General features: G+C 40.6%; 1 protein-coding gene across 1 annotated transcript in view; it reads left to right on the top strand.

Annotated features, from left to right (window-relative positions):
- The window catches only part of LOC106606273 (epidermal growth factor receptor kinase substrate 8-like protein 1), a 47,599-nt gene that overhangs the window by 6,795 nt on the left and 20,437 nt on the right, over positions 1 to 20,367 (top strand). Inside the window, exons 2-12 of the mRNA XM_082976079.1 lie at positions 2,935 to 3,040; positions 3,135 to 3,193; positions 3,595 to 3,727; positions 4,272 to 4,360; positions 5,480 to 5,554; positions 6,589 to 6,737; positions 10,514 to 10,658; positions 10,768 to 10,823; positions 13,296 to 13,404; positions 14,361 to 14,501; positions 15,946 to 16,078. Coding sequence (XP_082832205.1) covers positions 2,935 to 3,040; positions 3,135 to 3,193; positions 3,595 to 3,727; positions 4,272 to 4,360; positions 5,480 to 5,554; positions 6,589 to 6,737; positions 10,514 to 10,658; positions 10,768 to 10,823; positions 13,296 to 13,404; positions 14,361 to 14,501; positions 15,946 to 16,078 — 1,195 coding nt within the window. The remainder of the gene's footprint in view (positions 1 to 2,934; positions 3,041 to 3,134; positions 3,194 to 3,594; positions 3,728 to 4,271; positions 4,361 to 5,479; positions 5,555 to 6,588; positions 6,738 to 10,513; positions 10,659 to 10,767; positions 10,824 to 13,295; positions 13,405 to 14,360; positions 14,502 to 15,945; positions 16,079 to 20,367) is intronic.

Genomic DNA, 20,367 nt, shown 5'->3' with positions numbered 1-20,367 from the left:
GTTGTACTGTCTTCTGAATCACATGGTGGTATTCTATGGTTGTACTGTCTTCTGAATCACATGGTGGTAGTCTATGGTTGTACTGTCTTCTGAATCACATGGTGGTAGTCTATGGTTGTACTGTACCTTCTGAACCACATGGTGGTAGTCTATGGTTGTACTGTACCTTCTGAACCACATGGTGGTAGTCTATGGTTGTACTGTCTTCTGAATCACATGGTGGTAGTCTATGGTTGTACTGTCTTCTGAATCACATGGTGGTAGTCTATGGTTGTACTGTACCTTCTGAACCACATGGTGGTAGTCTATGGTTGTACTGTCTTCTGAATCACATGGTGGTAGTCTATGGTTGTACTGTACCTTCTGAACCACATGGTGGTAGTCTATGGTTGTACTGTCTTCTGAACCACATGGTGGTAGTCTATGGTTGTACTGTACCTTCTGAACCACATGGTGGTAGTCTATGGTTGTACTGTACCTTCTGAACCACATGGTGGTAGTCTATGGTTGTACTGTCTTCTGAACCACATGGTGGTAGTCTATGGTTGTACTGTCTTCTGAATCACATGGTGGTAGTCTATGGTTGTACTGTCTTCTGAACCACATGGTGGTAGTCTATGGTTGTACTGTACCTTCTGAACCACATGTTGGTAGTCTATGGTTGTACTGTACCTTCTGAACCACATGGTGGTAGTCTATGGTTGTACTGTCTTCTGAATCACATGGTGGTAGTCTATGGTTGTACTGTCTTCTGAATCACATGGTGGTAGTCTATGGTTGTACTGTACCTTCTGAATCACATGGTGGTAGTCTATGGTTGTACTGTCTTCTGAACCACATGGTGGTAGTCTATGGTTGTACTGTACCTTCTGAACCACATGGTGGTAGTCTATGGTTGTACTGTACCTTCTGAATCACATGGTGGTAGTCTATAGTTGTACTGTACCTGCTGAATCACATGGTGGTAGTCTATGGTTGTACTGTCTTCTGAATCACATGGTGGTAGTCTATGGTTGTACTGTCTTCTGAATCACATGGTGGTAGTCTATGGTTGTACTGTAACTTCTGAACCACATGGTGGTAGTCTATGGTTGTACTGTCTTCTGAATCACATGGTGGTAGTCTATGGTTGTACCACATGGTGGTTGTCTATGTCAAAGCTTGCTAGTGAGAGCTTCCCTCTCCTGTTTGGTTATTGCACGGTCGCAGTGCTGACGTTTGCATAAAGTTGGGAATTTTTGGGAGGTTGCAAGTTCTAGTCACCGAAGGTTAATGTCAAATGTGCTACAACCTGCCTCGGATTGAATCTCTGTCCTAATCTAAGTCCTAGTCCCTACCTCTTGATTCAATCTCTGTCCTAATATAAATCCTAGTCCCTACCTCTTGATTGAATCTCTGTACTAATCTAAATCCTAGTCCTTACCTCTTGATTGAATCTCTGTTCTAATCTAAATCCTAGTCCCTACCTCTTGATTAAATCTCTGTCCTGATCTAAATCCTAGTCCCTACCTCGATTAAATATCTGTCCTGATCTAAATCCTAGTCCCTATCTCTTGATTGAATCTCTGTACTAATCTAAATCCTAGTCCCTACCTCTTGATTGAATCTCTGTTCTAATCTAAATCCTAGTCCCTACCTCTTGATTAAATCTCTGTCCTGATCTAAATCCTAGTCCCTACCTCTTGATTGAATCTCTGTACTAATCTAAATCCTAGTCCCTACCTCTTGATTCAATCTCTGTCCTGATCTAAATCCTAGTCCCTACCTCTTGATTAAATATCTGTCCTGATCTAAATCCTAGTCCCTACCTCTTGATTAAATCTCTGTCCTGATCTAAATCCTAGTCCCTACCTCTTGATTGAATCTCTGTACTAATCTAAATCCTAGTCCCTACCTCTTGATTCAATCTCTGTCATGATCTAAATCCTAGTCCCTACCTCCTGATTTAATCTCTGTCCTAATCTAAGTCCTAGTCCCTACCTCTTGATTAAATCTGTCTTAATCTAAATCCTAGTCCCTACCTCTTGATTAACTATATGTCCTAATCTAAATCCTAGTCCCTATTTCCTGATTTAATCTCTGTCCTAATCTCTGTCCTAGTCCCTACCTCTTGATTAAATCTGTCTTCATCTAAATCCTAGTCCCTACCTCTTGATTTAATCTCTGTCATGATCTAAATCCTAGTCCCTACCTGTTGAGCCATTACAGATCTGAAGGAAGTGGATCAGTGTAGATCAGGGATAGGTAACTGATGGGGGTGGGGCCACAAAAAAACTGAACTAATCATGAGGAACCACAGTTGCTCTTACAGTAGGTCTGCCAACATCGATATATTATATGTTTTTAGTTAATTTCCTGCAATTCTGCATATTTTGCCATGGGGAGTAGATAAAATGTTACAGTTTTAAAGCAAGTTTGCTGCATTTCTACACATTTTGCCATGGGGCAGAGAGAAACATTAACAGCTAATTTCTTGCAATTCTACACATTTTGCCATAGGGTGCAGGCAAATCTTTGCTGTTTTTAATATGATAACTGATGATCAATGGGCCCCACCCCGGTCGCTAATTCGACCATGCTGACTACAAGTTTAGATAGCTGGTCGCTAGACTAATTTAGTTATATGTAAAATTGCGCGACTAAGATCTCCTCGGAAAAAACGTCAAAATTAACAGATGACTATTTTGAGGAAGTGTATTCTGGCTACAGCGTCTCAAAATGGACAAACAGTACTATTGCTGCTTTTTTCTCGTTTTTCAAGTGAAAGTCTTTTAAGGAGGTATGCAAGCACACTCGGGCTAGCCGCCAGACGAACTGAAGCATGCTGACGTCTTAAGGAATATAACAAAAAGACTTCTTGATGGCATCACCATTACTCTCTCTCTCTCTCTCTCTCTCTCTCTCTCTCTCTCTCTCTCTCCCTCTCTCCCTCAGATGTCTGGGACACCACCCCCAGTACGTCCTAGGAAGCCATCAGGTGTTAGAGTCATGCCCCATGATGGTCAACTTCCTTCCCATGGCTACGCAAAGGTGTTCAAAGGTGTGTGTGTGTGTGTGTGTGTGTGTGTGTGTGTGTGTGTGTGCGTGCATGTGTGTGTTGTTTAAACTGACATCTATGTTATATCTCTCGTCAGTGAATGGGGCCAGTAGTGAGCCAAAACACACATCTCGAGGACATGCAGAGAGAGAGGTGGTATGTATCTGTATTTGTGTGTTCATACAGTATGTTTGCAAATGTGTGTGTGCATGTGTGTGAGTGTCTTTGTGTGTGTGTTTGTGTGTGCGTGTCTTTGTGTGTGCATGTGTGTGTGTCTTTGTGTGTGTGTGTGCATGTGTGTGTGTGTCTTTGTGTGTGTGTGCATGTGCGTGTGTCTTTGTGTGTGTGTGTGCATGTATGTGTGCACGCGCCTGTGTGCGTGCGTGTGTGCGTGTGTGTCTTTGTGTGTGTGTGCATTTGCGGGTGTGTGTGCGTGTGTGTGTCTGTGTGTCTTTGTGTGTGTTTGTGTGTGTGTGCATGGCTACTTGGAGAATATTCCTCTCACTAGACCACTGCATTGATGTGTCTGGTTTAGCTGGGATGTGTTCTTCCTTCAGGAGATCCTAAACCACTGTTTTGATGACGTGGAGCGCTTCATGGGCCGCCTGCAGCAGGCTGCTGAGGCTCAGAGCATCCTCAACCAGAGGAAAAGGAAGAGCAGAAAAAGCAAGAAGAAAGAGAAGAAGGATGGTGAGAGGGGGGAGAGAGAGAGAGTTATGAAAGGTGGTAAACAGCTATCGGACAGGGCTGGAGAAATGTAACCACTCTCAACTCTCAAAAATAGATGAGACCAAAAATGAGACCAAAATAATAGTTTTAACCATGTTTTTTTTGGCTATACAGTGTTTGTTTACAAACATTGGAGTAAATAAAACAAGTTTATATTTTGTGTTCTGATGGGGTATGGCTCATGAGGCCATACCCCATCAGGTTATATTCTTCAAGAATCAATGGGCACATATCATTAATTTTAAAGTAAAAAAATGCATGTAGCAATCTCAGGACCCAATCCAGTCACAGCACAAACAGGATGCTCTTCAATACAGTGTAGAGGTATACTTACTGTAGCATTGGCTAGTGGAACTGTAAAGTGGCACCTCAAGAAGCGATGAACCGGAGGAAGGGTCTAGTGAAATGAATAAAGTTGTGCATGTGTTCTGTGTACTATTCTTACATGTTATTTCATTGATGAATCCCCATCATAGTAGTTGATTGTTTTGTGTTTTGTGTGCAGATGATTTGCTGACCCTGAAAGCCTGCCCTCCACCTGAGGAGGAGTTTGTTGACATTTTTCAGAAAATCAAGTACTCCTTCTGTCTGCTGGTGAGCCCATGTAGTGGAATAACAGAGGCATTTGCTTCTATTGTCCCTCTCTGTCCCACAAAATCAATCTTTCGTATGTAAGGCTAATTTCTTTCTAATTTTCTCACCTCAGTATACTCCGGGGTCTGGTGTAGTGCTAACCTTCTCGACTCTGGACAACACATGTCCCCTTGGAGACGGGGTTCCAGCATCCTTACATATTTTCTGCCCTGTCTATCTCCCAATATGTTCCTACATCTGTCTACCATCTGTCTATCACCCAATCTGTTCCTACATCTGTCTGCCCTCTATCTCCCAATATGTTCCTACATCTGTCTACCATCTGTCTATCTCCCAATATGTTCCTACATCTGTCTACCATCTGTCTATCTCCCAATATGTTCCTACATCTGTCTACCATCTGTCTATCTCCCAATATGTTCCTACATCTGTCTGCCCTCTGTCTATCTCCTAATATGTTCCTACATCTGTCTGCCCTCTGCCCATCTCCCAATCTGTTCCTACATCTGTCTACCCTCTGTCTATCACCCAATCTGTTCCTACATCTGTCTGCCCGCTGCCCATCTCCCAATCTCTTCCTACATCTGTCTGCCATCTGTCTATCACCCAATCTGTTCCTACATCTGTCTACCCTCTGCCTATCTCCCAATATTGTCCTACATCTGTCTGCCCTCTGATTATCTGCCAATATTGTCCTACATCTGTCTGCCCTCTGTCTATCTCCCAATATGTTCCTACATCTGTCTGCCCTCTGATTATCTCCCAATATTGTCCTACATCCATCTGCCCTCTGTCTATCTCCCAATATGTTCCTACATCTGTCTGCCCTCTGTCTATCTCCCAATATGTTCCTACATCTGTCTGCCCTCTGTCTATCTCCCAATATGTTCCTACATCTGTCCTATTATATAATAAAAATACAGATTGGATCTCTGTTTTCCCTTTAAAAAAAGAAGCTCAGTACTTTCCTCCATTTTACTATCTGTAGCTCAGTTAGTAGAGCATTAGCAACGGCAGGCTTCCATTCCCGGGACCCCCCATACATCAACTCTATGCAGCGTGAATGTAAGTTGCTTTGGATAAATAGCATATATTATTATTATATTATTTTGCTTTCAGGACCGCCTGAAGTCGTCCATCACAGAGCCGTCTTCTGGGGAGCTGGTGCATCACGTCTTTATTCCCCTGGGCCTGGTATGTATTTACTAGCCTGGTTCCAGATATGGTCACTGGTCCCAGACCTGTCCACTGGGCCTGGTAGGTATTTACTAGACTGATCCAAGACCTGTCCACTGGGCCTGGTAGGTATTTACTAGACTGATCCCAGACCTGTCCACTGGGCCTGGTATGTATTTACTAGCCTGATCACAGACCTGTTCACTGGTCCCAGACCTGTCCACAAGGCCTGGCAGGTATTTACTAGCCTGGTCCCAGACCTGTCCACTGGTCTTGGTAGGTATTTACTGGCCTGATCCCAGATCTGTGTGTTCTGTAGTGGCCAACTCCATTGGTCGCTGACAATGCAGTACCAACAGACCTGGGACCAGGCTAGATGTTCACTCCTTATCAGCATAGCCACAGGATACCTAACCAGCAATGCTATCTGAATTAGGATACTGATACCAAAGATTTTTATAACTAACCCAAGATAGACCACAGCCTGTCATTTCCAATGGGAACCAATGAATCATAGTGGGCAGAACAAGCAAGGAGGTGGGCAGAGTCTAGCACAAGCTAGCAAGATCCTATTGGCTCATTCTAGCATGTATTTGCATATAATCATTATAGAACGCCATGTGCAATAACTCAATCCATTCTTGCACTCCTTCTAAACAACGCACATTTTAGAAACTTTGGCAAACAGTAAAGTCTACAAAACTTAGTCCACTCTGTTCGTAACAAATTATAGTTTTGGGAACAGAAAACTGTATTGAGATCAAATGTTTCAGCGATGAGATGATTAGCAGAATGTCGGCCAAAATCAATCTCGCTCCATCTTCTTCCACTGCCGGTCAATGAGCTTCCTCTCACTACCATATTTGGTAGTGAGTGGAAACGCCAATCGGATGCATCACATTCATCCGTTGAAATATCTGGTTCATTGTTCTATCTGTGGTGATACTGTATGATTATCTATCTGTCTGTCTGTCTATCTGTCTCTGTCTGTCACAGGTGGACATCAGTGTTAAGTCTGATATCGATCCATGTCTCTCTCTCTCTGGTTTCAGATGGTGAAGACTACTGGTGGGCCAGAGATGGGGGCGACTGTGGTCAGTCCAGCCCTGACCAGTGGTGCTGTGTCTCTACTGCAGAAACACCTGGCCGATGAAGAGAAGGAGCTTTGGACCTCCCTAGGGCCTAACTGGACCTTACACTGGTAATATTAATCATATATGCTATTTAGCAGACGCTTTTATCTAAACCGACTTACTGTCATTTATGCATACATCTTACATATGGGTGGTCCCGGGACTCAAACTCACTATACTGGTGTTACAAGCACAATGCGCTACCAACTGAACTATAGGTGAAACTGGTGTGTGTGTGTGTGTGTGCATGATTTTGTGTGTGTGTGTGTGTGTGTGTGTGTGTGTGTGTGTGTGTGTGTGTGTGTGTGTGTGTGTGTGTCAGGGGCGGAAATCGCGGGGGGGACGGGGGGACACGACCCCCCCATCCTGGGAAAAATATGATTTGTCCCCCCCAATATATCACTGAAACATAACTATGTAATTTAAATAATATTAATAATACGCAATGAAAGCAATTGTGCTGATTATAGACACTTAACAGCGCGTTTTTAAGTTTCAAAAGATTGCGACCCCCCCCACCCTTTTCCTCACAATGGTTTGATCCACTGGCAAGGTAACAGAGGGGTCGTAGCCACTGTCTGAAAGGCACTCAATGAACGTAACTGACGTGAGGTTAATCCAGTCAATCGAGCACACACACTAGCTGAATATGCACAGCTAGCGCGCAAATATTAACTATTAAGCTAGCTAGTACCTATTCCATTTATGTGGCCTCGTCAAAGATGGAATCTTTGCTATGGTCAATTTATTCCGAGATCAGCATGCAGATGACGTAAGTTAGTGCTTCAAAGTCCCTGTGATAAGGTTAGCGATAAACTGATTTAACCCAGGTAGCAAAGATTATAGCAAACACCACTGAAACTGAATTGGTGTTCGCAAGCTTTGCAAATTCAGCTATTGTTGGAAGCCAGCCAATATGAAACAAACTATTAAAATTACAAAAGGTTGCAGCATATGTTGTGTAAATGGTGAACTCATACAGCTGTCAACTCTTGTCATTTTAATCCGTTTCACATTTGCTAGCTACCTTTTAGATCGAAGCCCAAATAGAATGATAAAAGATAAGATGATACAAGCCCATCTCCTACTGTAAATAACCAACACACTGTGTGTGTGTGTAGCCAGCCAGCCAGGTAGAAAAATGGCAGAAAAATAAAAGACGGACATCAGAGTATTTTTCAGTACACCAAAACGCAAAGTAAGAACCCTAGTAGCCTAATATCTCAAAGACTAGTTGATAAAATGTTCATAAGAAAGAAATGAAATTCTAATGGAAATGTTTCACAATGATGTCATTAGGCAGAGCAGGCAACATTGCACACAGACAGCAGAGTTGGGGACAGATATGCAGGGACAGACTGGCAGAGACAGGGAGTCTCAGGTAAGTTTGTTGAGTCTTTGTTTGGCAACATTATGAAAGGTTCTCCATTTTTTTAACTTGTAAAATAGGAACATAATTGGAAAATGCCATGGATACCCCCACTCTCAACTTAAACTGGTGACTGAACTAAGATTTGTTAAAGGCAATGGTATTGCTGTTGTGAATAGTTGTGTAGTTTTGGGTACCGGTAGTTAGGAGTACGGCAAACACCTTATTTCTTTGGTTCCTCAATATACATTTACCATATTACAATGTAGGCTATGTGTTACAGCACTACTTTTGGTGTCCCCCTCAGGAATTGCTCTTGAGAAAATGTCATGTAATTGTCCCCCCCAAAGTTGATATCAGATTTTCGCCCCTGGTGTGTGTGTGTGTGTGTGTGTGTGTGTGTGTGTGTGTGTGTGTGTGGTGTGTGTGTGTGTGTGTGTGTGTGTGTGTGTGTGTGTGTGTGTGTGTGTGTGTGTGTGTGTGTGTGCATGACAGGGGCGAAAATCTGATATCAACTTTGGGGGGGACAATTACATGACATTTTCTCAAGAGCAATTCCTGAGGGGGACACCAAAAGTAGTGCTGTAACACATAGCCTACATTGTAAGGGTAAATGTATATTGAGGAACCAAAGAAATAAGGTGTTTGCCATACTCCTAACTACCGGTACCCAAAACTACACAACTAATCACAACAGCAATACCATTGCCTTTAACAAATCTTAGTTCAGTCACCAGTTTAAGTTGAGAGTGGGGGTATCCATGGCATTTTCCAATTATGTTCCTATTTTACAAGTCAAAAAAATGGAGAACCTTTCATAATGTTGCCAAACAAAGACTCAACAAACTTACCTGAGACTCCCTGTCTCTGCCAGTCTGTCCCTGCATATCTGTCCCCAACTCTGCTGTCTGTGTGCTATCTGTTGCCTGCTCTGCCTAATGACATCATTGTGAAACATTTCCATTAGAATTTCATTTCTTTCTTATGAACATTTTATCAACTAGTCTTTGAGATATTAGGCTACTAGGGTTCTTACTATGCGTTTTGGTGTATTGAAAAATACTCTGATGTCCGTCTTTTATTTTTCTGCCATTTTTCTACCTGGCTGGCTGGCTGGCTACACACACATACAGTGTGTAGGTTATTTACAGTAGGAGATGGGCTTCTATCATCTTCTATCATTCTATATGGGCTTCGATCTAAAAGGTAGCTAGCAAATGTGAAACGGATTAAAATGACAAGAGTTGACAGCTGTATGAGTTCACCATTTACACAACATATGCTGCAACCTTTTGTAATTTTAATAGTTTGTTTCATATTGGCTGGCTTCCAACAATAGCTGAATTTGCAAAGCTAGCGAGCACCAATTCAGTTTCAGTGGTGTTTGCTATAATCTTTGCTACCCGGGTTAAATAAAGGTGAAATAAAATAAATAAATAAAAGTTCCCTTGCGACAATTTAGCTTTTGCAACGAGACCATTAAATATATTTAAGACAATGGTAGAAGAGAGTGTAGTTCTGTTCAGTTTGGACTTCAGTTTATCGCTAACCTTATCACAGGGACTTTGAAGCACTAACTTACATCATCTGCATGCTGATCTTGGAATAAATTGACGATAGAAAAGATTCCATCTTTGACGACGCCACATAAATGGAATAGGTACTAGCTAGCTTAATAGTTCATATTTGCGCGCTAGCTCTGCATATTCAGCTAGTGTGTGTGTGCGATTGACTGGATTAACCTCACGTCAGTTACGTGCATTGAGTGCCTTTCAGACAGTAGACACGACCCCTCTGTTACCTTGCCAACTAAGGAACTGGCAGTGGATCAAACCATTGAGGCAAAGGGTGGGGGGGTCGCAATCTTTTGAAACTTAAAAACGCGCTATTAAGTGTCTATAATCAGCACAATTGCTTTCATTGCGTATTATTAATATTATTTAAATTACATAGTTATGTTTCAGTGATATATTGGGGGGGACGAATCATATTTTTCCCAGGATGGGGGGGTCGTGTCCCCCCCGTCCCCCCCGGGATTTCCGCCCCTGGTGCATGAGTGAGTGTGTGTATGTGTGTGTGTGTGTGTGTACTGCATATGATGTCTGTGCTTATTGATGTACAGATGCCGTACCTTAATTTGAGCCTGATTCACAAAGCAGGAAAATAATCCTGCAGCAACAGGAAATGTGTGTTGTTGTGTGGATTATAGTTAATAGACATTTTTTGCAGGGGTTGACACATTTTTCGTCAGTGCAAGTAAGACATTTAAAATGGAAAATACAAACTTTAGAAGCCTTTTTAACCCTTGAATACACTACATGTTTGCATTTCCTGCTGAACAGGAAAATTCCTTCAACAACAGGATTATCAAATTAAGATAGGGCATCTGTATGATTGTGTGTAGTTCATATGCACATTGTCATCCATAGACAAAGCTCAAGACAAGTCCTGACCTTTGGCCTCTTTCTCTCCCAGCTCCCAGCTTGTTGAGTCTGTCCCTCCGTACTCACCTGTCTTTCTGGATGGATGGCAGCCTGAGGCCTTTGACCCAGAAGGTCAACTTTGGGAGGACCCAATCAAGTCACAGCACAAACAGGACGCTCTTCAATACAGTGTAGAGGTATACTTACTTTAGCATTGTCTAGTGAAACTGTATGTCATCCTATTTAGATTGTAATTATTTAGATTTAATTATGTAATTATTGCTTCTTATTCCTTCCCTAATTTAGGACCCTCCTGATCAGGCTGAGGAAGGAGCCAGCTCAGTCCAGCACACTGACGAATCGTACGTTTCTGACATCCCCAATAACGGCTGTAATGTTTTTTGTTTACTGATTCACACAGTTCACGACAAACACAGTTTCACCACTGATTATGGCACCTTTCACCTTTCACCTTTCACTAAGTTTTATGATAGAGTGCTTGGATCCAATAACTTCCTGTGTCCATAAAACAGAGGGGTGTTTTTAAAAATGTTATTACTTTTCTATTATTTATATGTTTCATATATAATACATAACATTATTAATAATACATCATTAATGTAGTAAAACAGTAAGTCATTAAAACTAGTTTCCATTACTACCATGTTATTAACTCTTTATTCCACGCTGTAATGAACAGTCCTACTGTTTTTCAAAACACCATCAATATTACAAAGAAACAACATCTGTGTGTGAGAGATGACAGGTAACACAAACTGATCACACAGTTAGATGACAGGTAACACAAACTGATCACACAGTTAGATGACAGGTAACACAAACTGATCACACAGTTAGATGACAGGTAACACAAACTGATCACACAGTTAGATGACAGGTAACACAAACTGATCACACAGTTAGATGACAGGTAACACAAACTGATCACACAGTTAGATGACAGGTAACACAAACTGATCACACAGTTAGATGACAGGTAACACAAACTGATCACACAGTTAGATGACAGGTAACACAAACTGATCACACAGTTAGATGACAGGTAACACAAACTGATCACACAGTTAGATGACAGGTAACACAAACTGATCACACAGTTAGATGACAGGTAACACAAACTGATCACACAGTTAGATGACAGGTAACACAAACTGATCACACAGTTAGATGACAGGTAACACAAACTGATCACACAGTTAGATGACAGGTAACACAAACTGATCACACAGTTAGATGACAGGTAACACAAACTGATCACACAGTTAGATGACAGGTAACACAAACTGATCACACAGTTAGATGACAGGTAACACAAACTGATCACACAGTTAGATGACAGGTAACACAAACTGATCACACAGTTAGATGACAGGTAACACAAACTGATCACACAGTTAGATGACAGGTAACACAAACTGATCACACAGTTAGATGACAGGTAACACAAACTGATCACACAGTTAGATGACAGGTAACACAAACTGATCACACAGTTAGATGACAGGTAACACAAACTGATCACACAGTTAGATGACAGGTAACACAAACTGATCACACAGTTAGATGACAGGTAACACAAACTGATCACACAGTTAGATGACAGGTAACACAAACTGATCACACAGTTAGATGACAGGTAACACAAACTGATCACACAGTTAGATGACAGGTAACACAAACTGATCACACAGTTAGATGACAGGTAACACAAACTGATCACACAGTTAGATGACAGGTAACACAAACTGATCACACAGTTAGATGACAGGTAACACAAACTGATCACACAGTTAGATGACAGGTAACACAAACTGATCACACAGTTAGATGACAGGTAACACAAACTGATCACACAGTTAGATGACAGGTAACACAAACTGATCACACAGTTAGATGACAGGTAACACAAACTGATCACACAGTTAAATGACAGGTAACACAAACTGATCACACAGTTAAATGACAGGTAACACAAACTGATCACACAGTTTGATGACAGGTAACACAAACTGATCACACAGTTAGATGACAGGTAACACAAACTGATCACACAGTTAGATGACAGGTAACACAAACTGATCACACAGTTAGATGACAGGTAACACAAACTGATCACACAGTTAAATGACAGGTAACACAAACTGATCACACAGTTAAATGACAGGTAACACAAACTGATCACACAGTTAAATGACAGGTAACACAAACTGATCACATAGTTAAATGACAGGTAACACAAACTGATCACACAGTTAAATGGGAGTTTTGTTAATCTACACCCTTCTGTTCATGTGCACATTCCTCATTATGGATTTACCAATGTTGGAAACTCACTCCAGGCAAAGCTTAGACCAAGCCAATGCTTAAATCCATGATAGGGATTGGGCAAGTGCATGCTTTGTCAGAAGGGTGGCAAATTCATCTTTCCTCAATTCTCAATTAGGTCAGAGGGGAGGGACTGTCAACCTTCTAATCCAATACGGCTGAGAAGTTGGCAAGGAGATTGGATTTGAGGAATCAAGGAAATACAATTGAGATCGACCCTAGGACTGTATGATATAACTGAGATTGACCCTAGGACTGTCTGATACAACTGAGATTGACCCTAGGACTGTCTGATACAACAGATTGACCCTAGGACTGTCTGATACAACTGAGATTGACCCTAGGACTGTCTGATACAACTGAGATTGACCCTATGACTGTCTGATACAACTGAGATTGACCCTATGACTGTCTGATACAACTGAGATTGACCCTATGACTGTCTGATACAACTGAGATTGACCCTAGGACTGTCTGTTCTCCTCCAGAGATGGCAGTGAACTTCCACCTGAGGGCGAGAGGATGTTCAGCTGCAGCTACGGCTTTGTTGCCAGGAACAGCAGTGAACTCTCCGTGCTGCAGGGAGAAACTCTGGAGGTTTTTATTCTACGTGTGAACTGCATGCTAAATACTGTCTTAGTCCCAAACAAGACCCTACTCCCTATATAGTGCGCTTCCTTTGACCAGAGCCCATGTGTCACTTAACTATAATTTACAGAAGTTCACATGTATTGAATTATCCTGCTTACTTAAAAAGTTCTCACAAATTAATTCCATTCTGTGAGCTTTATTTTCTTGATTCAGTATATCTGACATGGCCATGAATACATAGAGCTTTATTGTCTTGATTCAGTATATCTGACATGGCCATGAACACATAGAGCTTTATTGTCTTGATTCAGTAAATCTAACATGGCCATGAACACATAGAGCTCTATTGTCTTGATTCAGTATATCTGACATGGCCATGAACACATAGAGCTCTATTGTCTTGATTCAGTATATCTGACATGGCCATGAACACATAGAGCTTTATTGTCTTGATTCAGTATATCTGACATGGCCATGAACACATAGAGCTTTATTGTCTTGATTCAGTATTTCTAACATGGCCATGAACACATAGAGCTTTATTGTCTTGATTCAGTATATCTGACATGGCCATGAACACATAGAGCTTTATTGTCTTGATTCAGTATTTCTAACATGGCCATGAACACATAGAGCTTTATTGTCTTGATTCAGTATATCTGACATGGCCATGAACACATAGAGCTTTATTGTCTTGATTCAGTATATCTGACATGGCCATGAACACATAGAGCTTTATTGTCTTGATTCAGTATATCTCACATGGCCATGAACACATAGAGCTTTATTGTCTTGATTCAGTATATCTGACATGGCCAAGAACACATAGAGATGTATTGTCTTGATTCAGTATATCTCACATGGCCATGAACACATAGAGGGAACACATTATTTATAACAACAAGTGAATGACAATTCCGTATTATAAATAAAAATCCCAATTCAAATCCTCTCTCTTTTAGGTGATTGAGTCGTCAAAGCGTTGGTGGAAGTGTCGCAATGACTTTGACCAGATTGGGTTTGTTCCCTTCAACATTCTGGAGCCTCTGTCAGCCCTCAACAACAACCATAGGGATAGCCCAGTGGCACTCAGACAGTCCAAGGTAATGGACACACACACACACACACACACACACACACACACACACACACACACACACACACCGGTTGACACCGTTTCCACACTAATGGTGCCTCTTTACAATGATGTGATACAACTGTGATACAAAGTCCCCACTTCTTGTAGCAAACAAGTATCATGAAATACACACTTTGTGACTTGTCAGATAAATATCAGCAAGCTAGCTAGTGGTCTGCTTGGTTAGCTAGGTAGTGGTCTGCGTGGTTAGCTAGCTAGTGGTCTGCTTGGTTAGCTAGCTAGTGGTCTGCTTGGTTAGCTAGCTAGTGGTCTGCGTGGTTAGCTAGTGTTAAGTTGCGTCAATTCGAATCTGGTATCAGAACAAAATAGTCAGCACATAGTAACTTCTGTTTTCTTTGTACTTTAATTAATGCAAACACTTGAATGGTAAATATGCGCTCGTATATACGGGATCTCTGTAACACCACGCAGGGCAGACAGAGAACTGAGTTACACATCCTTTGCTTTTCATTAAATACTCTGACAGATAGTTCTCGCTCACTGCTGGCCTGTCAGAGGGAGGATGAGCGTGGTTTAAACTTACTCATCCTATCGTTGGCGTGCAGGTTGGTCCCAACCTCGAGACGCCTCCTGTTGCCGGCCGTAGTTATTATCTTTGGCAGTCGATTTGTCTTGTGACTGCACAATTCTCTAAAACCCCGACACCCCTCTGCATATACATTTCACCCATATCCTGCCCTTATCTTTTAACAAGCTCTTCCATATCCCTGATTTACAGCATCTGCATTCTTTCCATATGACTCACCATCCCATGAGCCCCTTCCTCTCACACAGCAGTATGCTCTTATCATATAGAGTATAAACTTTATATTATAGCATAGCTTCTTTGTTATATTATATAGGTAATGCAAACAAATAGTTGGTCAAACCCTAACACTAGCTAGTGGTCTGCTTGGTTAGTTAGCTATTGGTCTGCTTGGTTAACTAGCTAGTGGTCTGCGTGGTTAGCTAGCTAGTGGTTTGCTTGGTTAGCTAGCTAGTGGCCTGCGTGGTTAGCTAGCTAGTGGTCTGCTTGGTTAGCTAGCTAGTGGTCTGCTTGGTTAGCTAGCTAGTGGTCTGCTTGGTTAGCTAGCTAGTGGTCTGCTTGGTTAGCTAGCTAGTGGTCTGCGTGGTTAACTAGCTAGCTGCTTGGCTAAACACAGAATGTCAGCACACTGTTTTCTGATTGGCTAAACTGTTTCGTCTTTAGCTAAGATTTGAGGTGTTGAATCTTGGAAATTACAGCAGACGACATGAGACGTTCTAAAACTACAACAGATCAAGCTAATTTCGTTTTTAAATGGCATAAAACCGTCTCGTCTCAGCTGTTGTATTTGAACTGGGCTTAATAGACACATACTCACCGACTCATCTGAGTTACCCTGTGTGTTCCTGTCTCTGTTTGACAGAAGGTGCCCTTCGCCCAGCCAAGGCACTTCTCCTACACCCCCTCCAGCAGAGAAGGGGCCAACCTCCCCGCCATACCCCGCCGTCCTCAAAGCATGTCCCCCTCCACCATGACAGGGGGCGACAGAGACAAAGGTAAGCCTGTGGATTGGTGGTCTATAGTGGTCAGTGTCACCACCCACCTCCAGGTACACATTCCTCCCTCTGACCGTTGACACACTTTCCTCCATGTATTTAAATAGTTTAGCCAATGAGGTTTCTGCATTATGATGCATTTAAATGAATCTACTACATTCTATGACAGCCATGTTAACTCTTCATTTACATGACACTACAACATTCTATACAGCCATGTTAACTCTTCATTTACATGACACTACAACATTCTATACAGCCATGTTAGATCTTCATTTACATGACACTACAACATTCTATACAGCCATGTTAGCTCTTCATTTACATGACTCTACAACATTCTATACAGCCATGTTAACTCTTCATTTACATGACACTACAACATTCTATACAGCCATGTTAACTCTTCATTTACATGACACTACAACATTCTATACAGCCATGTTAGCCTTCATTTACATGACACTACAACATTATATACAGCCATGTTAGATCTTCATTTACATGACACTACAACATTCTATACAGCCATGTTAGATCTTCATTTACATGACACTACAACATTCTATACAGCCATGTTAACTCTTCATTTACATGACACTACAACATTCTATACAGCCATGTTAACTCTTCATTTACATGACACTACAACATTCTATGACAGCCATGTTAACTCTTCATTTACATGACTCTACAACATTCTATACAGCCATGTTAACTCTTCATTTACATGACACTACAACATTCTATGACAGCCATGTTAACTCTTCATTTACATGACTCTACAACATTCTATACAGCCATGTTAACTCTTCATTTACATGACACTACAACATTCTATACAGCCATGTTAACTCTTCATTTACATGACACTACAACATTCTATACAGCCATGTTAGCCTTCATTTACATGACTCTACAACATTCTATACAGCCATGTTAGATCTTCATTTACATGACACTACAACATTCTATACAGCCATGTTAACTCTTCATTTACATGACTCTACAACATTCTATACAGCCATGTTAGCCTTCATTTACATGACACTACAACATTATATACAGCCATGTTAGATCTTCATCTACATGACACTACAACATTCTATACAGCCATGTTAGCCTTCATTTACATGACACTACAACATTATATACAGCCATGTTAGATCTTCATCTACATGACACTACAACATTCTATACAGCCATGTTAGCCTTCATTTACATGACACTACAACATTATATACAGCCATGTTAGATCTTCATCTACATGACACTACAACATTATATACAGCCATGTTAACTCTTCATTTACATGACACTACAACATTCTATACAGCCATGTTAGCTCTTCATTTACATGACACTACAACATTCTATACAGCCATGTTAACTCTTCATTTACATGACACTACAACATTCTATACAGCCATGTTAACTCTTCATTTACATGACACTACAACATTCTATACAGCCATGTTAACTCTTCATTTACATGACACTACAACATTCTATACAGCCATGTTAGCTCTTCATTTACATGACACTACAACATTCTATGACAGCCATGTTAGATCTTCATTTACATGACTCTACAACATTCTATACAGCCATGTTAACTCTTCATTTACATGACACTACAACATTCTATACAGCCATGTTAGCTCTTCATTTACATGACACTACAACATTCTATACAGCCATGTTAGATCTTCATTTACATGACTCTACAACATTCTATACAGCCATGTTAACTCTTCATTTACATGACACTACAACATTCTATACAGCCATGTTAGCTCTTCATTTACATGACACTACAACATTCTATACAGCCATGTTAACTCTTCATTTACATGACACTACAACATTCTATACAGCCATGTTAGATCTTCATTTACATGACACTACAACATTCTATACAGCCATGTTAACTCTTCATTTACAGGACACTACAACATTCTATGACAGCCATGTTAACTCTTCATTTACATGACACTACAACATTCTATACAGCCATGTTAGATCTTCATTTACATGACACTACAACATTCTATACAGCCATGTTAGATCTTCATTTACATGACACTACAACATTCTATACAGCCATGTTAGATCTTCATTTACATGACACTGCAACATTCTATACAGCCATGTTAACTCTTCATTTACATGACACTACAACATTCTATACAGCCATGTTAGATCTTCATTTACATGACACTACAACATTCTATACAGCCATGTTAACTCTTCATTTACATGACACTACAACATTCTATACAGCCATGTTAGCTCTTCATTTACATGACACTACAACATTCTATGACAGCCATGTTAGATCTTCATTTACATGACTCTACAACATTCTATGACAGCCATGTTAACTCTGCATTTACATGACACTACAACATTCTATACAGCCATGTTAACTCTTCATAGCTCACCAACCCAACTCAACATGCTATACATGACTAATAAGCTGCTGCGGTAGTGAGGAGGCTGTACAGTTTAACACTAACTCTGCATAGAATGTAACTGCTGTTACAAAGATATGACTGTCTTATACTTATAGACATAATGTAACTGCTATAACAAATATATGACTGTCTTATAGACATAATGTAACTGCTGTAACAAATATGACTGTCTTATAGACAATGTAACTACTATAATACAGATATGTCTGTCTTATAGACATAATGTAACTGCTGTAACAAAGATATGACTGTCTTATAGACATAATGTAACTGCTGTAACAAATATATGACTGTCTCATACTTATAGACATAATGTAACTGCTATAACAAATATATGACTGTCTCATACTTATAGACATAATGTAACTGCTATAACAAATATATGACTGTCTCATACTTATAGACGTAATGTAACTGCTGTAACAAAGATATGACTGTCTTATAGACATAATATAACTGCTATAACAAATATATGACGGTCTTATACTTATAGACATAATGTAACTGCTTTAACAAAGATGTGACTGTCTTATAGACATAATGTAACTGCTATAACAAATATATGACTGTCTCCTACTTATAGACATAATGTAACTGCTATAACAAAGATGTGACTGTCCTATAGACATAATGTAACTGAAATACTCAGAGTTCATGACACATAAAAGGGTATCTAGTTAGCCTGGCTAACTGTAGTCTATACTAACTGGCTACTTAGCTAGCAATGACGATTATCTCATAAACACTATAAAGGCACCACATGACTTTATCCCCTGACAGACAGCATGTCATAGACACCATGTACTGGTAATCCTCACTTGTTATATGCAGCACAAATACAGCTAAACATGGTGCAACCTGGAACTTGTCTTGATACTTCTAAGGAGAACTCACAAACTATCTGTTCTCTGTCTTCACCACAACTCACTATTGATGTGCAGTTGAATAACAAATAGTTATTTTTGAATGACCACTTTTACTGACTCGAGAGTCATGAGAATTTTTGTTGTGACTCGTTTATTTTAGTTGTTTGTTTGACCTGCTAGTACTGGTCACAATGAGTCCTACAGCAGGATTAATACCCGCTCCTCCGGGTCAGCAGCTCCAGAGATGTCCTCTGACCACCAACTGTCTGTCATCATGTCCTCAGGGAAATAAATCATGAGCATAGAGAAGAAAAATACATGTTTAGAACTGATCATTGATCGCATGGTGCAAAAATGAAGGCAAATAATGGTATGATGGGCCTACCTTAGTAGAACCAAAACATACACAGCCTCTGCTCAACAAACCCGAACTGGAGAATTTAGGGGCTGCAGTTCACAAACCACATTGTGCTTATCACCCTCACGGCAGTCAAGCAATGCATTCCGCCATGAGTCATTCTCAATCTAGTCCAAGAGTCGTTCACTATCTAGTCCAAGAGTCGTTCACAATCTAGTCTGGTTGCGGCCACAACTAAACCTTGTTTGAAATATATCAAGAATGTTTTTATTTGTATGTTTAGCAATCAATAAACGTAGATGTTTTAAACATTTGACATGTCTCAGTCACACAGCTCCAAAAAGCCCCTTGTGGTGAACAACATGTGAATGAGAGGCTTGTAGAATCATGACTCTTTTGAGTTTTCAGTTCATCGTTCCCCGGTAGGGGGTCATGCATGCTCTGGGCATTACTGACTCAAATGAACAAAATGAGTTGAAACATTTGTTCTTTTGACTGAACGAGTAAAAAAAAAGCCAAACTTTCCATCACTGCAACTCACTGGCTGGAGGCGGGACTTACAATTAACAGGTGGAGGAGAATGTCTCT

Source organism: Salmo salar, chromosome 06, assembly GCF_965601325.2.
Source record: "Salmo salar chromosome 06, fSalSal1, whole genome shotgun sequence".
In the NCBI taxonomy this organism is placed as follows: Eukaryota; Metazoa; Chordata; class Actinopteri; order Salmoniformes; family Salmonidae; genus Salmo; species Salmo salar.
Note: the sequence above shows the minus strand (reverse complement) of the source record. Positions and strands in the feature narration are given on the sequence as shown.